This window comes from Etheostoma spectabile, chromosome 9 (assembly GCF_008692095.1).
Source record: "Etheostoma spectabile isolate EspeVRDwgs_2016 chromosome 9, UIUC_Espe_1.0, whole genome shotgun sequence".
Lineage (NCBI taxonomy): Eukaryota > Metazoa > Chordata > Actinopteri > Perciformes > Percidae > Etheostoma > Etheostoma spectabile.
Window position 1 is genome coordinate 23,668,680 of NC_045741.1, and position 4,163 is coordinate 23,672,842.

At 43.6% G+C, this 4,163-nt stretch overlaps 1 protein-coding gene across 1 annotated transcript in view; it reads left to right on the forward strand.

Moving 5' to 3' along the window:
* Positions 1-8: 8 nt before the first annotated feature.
* reps2 (RALBP1 associated Eps domain containing 2) overlaps positions 9-4,163 on the forward strand; it is a 26,060-nt gene continuing 21,905 nt past the window's right edge. Inside the window, 2 exon segments of the mRNA XM_032526745.1 lie at positions 9-134; positions 136-208. Coding sequence (XP_032382636.1) covers positions 31-134; positions 136-208 — 177 coding nt within the window. The 5' untranslated portion in view covers positions 9-30.

The window sequence follows — 4,163 nt, forward strand, 5'->3', positions numbered from 1 at the left end:
CTCTCCATGCGTCAGCCCCCCACCCGGGGAATGGATCCGGAATCCGGGTGGCGTCTGCGGGAGGAGTTTCATCTCCTGACAGAACCGGAGCAGAGGTACTACTCGGGGCTCCACAGCCTGTGCCAAGCGGACGCCGGGAACGCTGTCGTCCAGCAAAGTGGCGGAGCTGGTCAAGGCTTCTCAGCTGCCCCCCGAATCCCTGCATAAAGTGAGTGGTGTGTGTGTGTGTGTGTGTGTGTTGTGTGTGTGTGTGGGTGTGTGTGTGTGTGTGTGTGTGTGTGTGTGTGTGTGAGAGAGTGTGAGTGAGTGTGTGTTCGGTTCTACGCCCCTGCGTGCTCATCTCATCACATGTAAGCGGGAGTGGAGGGGCAGGGAGCTGCGGTGGCTCGTCTGGAACCCTGAGTGGTCTGCAGGAGACCCAGAGCAGGCTCCGGTGGCTGACATTATAATTTGCTGTGTGTGTGTGTGTGTGTGTGTGTGTCAGACAGAGGATCTTTCCCCTTATGTCACACTGAGCAGTCTCAGAGTCTTACTGCATTAGCCCAGCTGTACATTCCTCTGCATGTTTTTGTATTATTGTTGATATGAACAATATATTCTACAGTGAGGTTCAGGGTTACTAGGCCTATTCATTGTAAGAGTTAAATTAGAGAAAATATTCATGTAATATCCCCACAGGTGTCCTGTAGATGTGTGCACTAGTTGTCCACATCATAAATCATCTTTGCTCACTTCAAACATATGCTGAGTATTATGATCTGTTGGTGTTGGTGTTACCTACCAGTAAGAGTTCAGCTCTGCTAAGTCTCCTATTTAAAGGACCGTACCAGTGGTTCTGCATATTTAGACCATTGCATGCACAACACGATTCATTTCAGTCTCGGTTAAACCTATTTCCTCAATGAATCCAGTGCTAATTTTGCCAATAAAATATTGCAAAATAATGGAAAATAGTCATAGTTCATAATCATAGTTTCCTAGAGCCCAGTGTGACACATTCACATTGTCTTTTTTACAACCAACAGTCCAACCAGCCTAAGAAATAGGGGGTGGGAATCACCAGAGGCCCCATCACAATACTTATGTCACGATAAATTATTGTAATGTTAAACTTATTGCAATATTCTGTTATATATTGCAATTTCTAACCTTTTTTCACCAACTTCCAATTTTTCCCAAGCACTGGCCCTGGCACTGTTTTTCATTGGCTTCGAGATCCGCTGAGCTACAGTCATTATGCTGACCCATCACAGGCACATAAACATATTTTTCCAGCTCCGACGGACACAGCGGGGTGCGTCCTCCATTCACGCCTCCCACAGTCCCGTGGGGGTCAGCTCCCAGCGATCACAGCCCATTGTGTCTCTGCGTGGGTGTCAGGAAGCGTGGCATTGAGCTCCGCTTCCTTCCTGTCCAGCCCTGGATCGCCGCCACCCCGCGGGGGTGATTGACACACAGCCTGCTAAGCTGTGTTGGGACCTGGTGCAGGATGCCTGCAGGGTCACGCTTGGACTCGGGGCTGACTTCTGGGTCATAGGATCAAACAGTGTCAAAGAATCGTTAATTGTGTGTTTCCTCTGGGATACATGAAGACATAGAAGTTGTGTTGTGATTTGAGTTAGTTTTCACAGTTCTATGTAATATACTCTCTGCTGTTTATCAAAACAAGTGGAATTTTCCATTTGTGTGTGTGTGTGTGTGCGTGTGCGTGTGCGTGTGCGTGTGCGTGTGCGTGTGAGAAGCCGGTAGTCTCTTCTACCTCACATTTCTCTGCAGTGATTTCGTAGACTTAGAGTACAGTAAATGTTTCCCATGATGTTTAATCATCAACATAACAGCCCGAATAGACATTCAGAGTACATCATGGAAGGGTAAATGTGTAGTTGGATGACTCCCCTGTGTAAGCAACTCATTACATGTCATTTTAATATAGACTTAAAGTTGTTTGAATTACCCTTTAATGTCTCTGCTGGAGTGTGGTTGAAGGTGAAGTCTGTGGCATGCGTTGAGCATAGTGACATGTTGCGTTACGAGTAACACCGTGTTGTCAGACATGCTGTGGAACCTGTCTGGTTGAATAAGGTGTGGCCGGGTTCCATATATAAGTTCTGGTTATGTCACATCCCGGATACGCACAATACGCTGCAACTAACGATTTTTTTCATTGTTGATTAATCTGTTGATCATTTACTCGATTGATCGTTTCGTTGTTTGGTTTTTAACATGTGGATCAGCGTTTCCCGAAGCCCAAAATGGCGTCCTCAAATGTCTTGTTTAGTCCACGAATCAAAGAGATTCAGTTGACTGTCATAGAGAAGGGTAAAAACTCAAATATTCAAATTTAAGGAGCTGGAATCAGATAATCGTTTACTTTTTTCCACAGTAAGTGACTCAAACCGATGAATCTATTATCAAAATAATTGGCAATAAATGTAATAGTTGACAACTAATTGATTAATCTTTGTAGCTCTCTGTCATTCAACTAGATTGGTGTTGGCCAATGTCAGACTGTGTCTTGTGGAAATTGCAGCAAATTGCAAGAGACAATTTCTCACATTGAGCACATGAATGCGTGTGATGTTTATTTTTTACAGGAAGACACACAGACAGAAAACACACAGACCGAAAAAGACGCTGTTCAGCAACAAAACCCCATAGGGTCCAACGTCCTCACGCATTATGTTCTGGGATCACGGTCCCTTTAACTGTTCAGTCAAAATTACATGAAGTGACTAAGGACAGTAAATTACATGTAAAACATTTATCACTGCATGGAGAACCACACTAAGAACAAAGTGTTGCGTTTATAATTTAACAGTGTGCAGAACCGCACTTAACAGCAAAGGTGAATTATGTACGGTATGTCACATTCACTACAGTATTATTATTGACTTTGTGGAGGACATTTGGAGTGACTTTTCTTCTTGCACCAGTAGCATCCACGGATTCAGACAAGGATTCCTAATAACTTTGGGGATCCCTTAACAAAGTACTCTAATTTAGCATTGTACTCCTATAACGTTGTCCCATAACGTTGTCCCATAACGTTGTCCCATAACGTTGTCCTATAACATTGTCCTATAACGTTGTCCTATAACATTGTCCTATAACATTGTCCTATAACATTGTCCTATAACATTCTCACGATGCAGCAAAACCAGAGATATCATCTTTGTTTATGCCACACTTTTGTCATCCTTGTCAAAACCAGTGTCTAAATTACCCACAATGCAACTCAACCGCCAACAGTTCACATGTTATGCTATGCTATGCTAATATTATGCTAATAGTGGCTAATGTAGCCTCTAGCAGAGACGAAGAGCCGACTACAGCGATCTGGACCCCTCACTTCGCTCGCACTTGTAGTCTTCAGACTCAACTATGTTGATTCCAGTGACATCATTTGAGGCAATTATTTACCATGTTGTTTTCACAAATTCAGTTCCACTTTAACTTTTCATGTAGCGTTACCATCAGGCCAAATCTTCAGTGTGTCTAAATACTTTAAAAGTTAATGCCCATCAGTCTCGACTGTATTTTGTGTTGTGGCAAAAGGTGAATGTTAGCTTGCTAACACCCAGCACTCATGCTGAACATGGTACACACTACATGCTTAGCATCAACATGTTGGCATTGTCATTTTGAGCATGTTAGCATGCTTGTTTTCTTACTTTAGCAATGATATTGAACTTGGCAAACACAAACTATGTGTCAGATATCCAGCATATGAACATGGGTATAGATCTGAGGTGCCAGTCTGCTTCCTCGTGGCCTTCACTGGTGTTCCTGATCTCATCATCAATCTCTCGTTGCTGACCTCAGGTGTACTCACTGCAGACATGTCCGCTGTCTGCTCCGCCTCTCACCGGCCCAGTTGTGTTGGGTCTCCACTTCCTGTGAAAGCTGTTGAATGAATACAATGCAGGTCAAGCAAGAATAATGTCTCATGAGTCCAAATGAGCCAAGTGTACTCCACCTGCCCCTCAACCTCGTTAGACAATGGGTCTTAACAGCACTCCTGCTCATATTTAGTCAACAGATGCCAGCAAATGTTCCTTTAGAAAAGCTGGACTTGTATGTTTATGAAAATAGATCTAATGTTAATCCATAGTTGCCCAAATAAGAGCATAAGCTTTTCTCTGTTGGATGGTCTGTCATCTGTC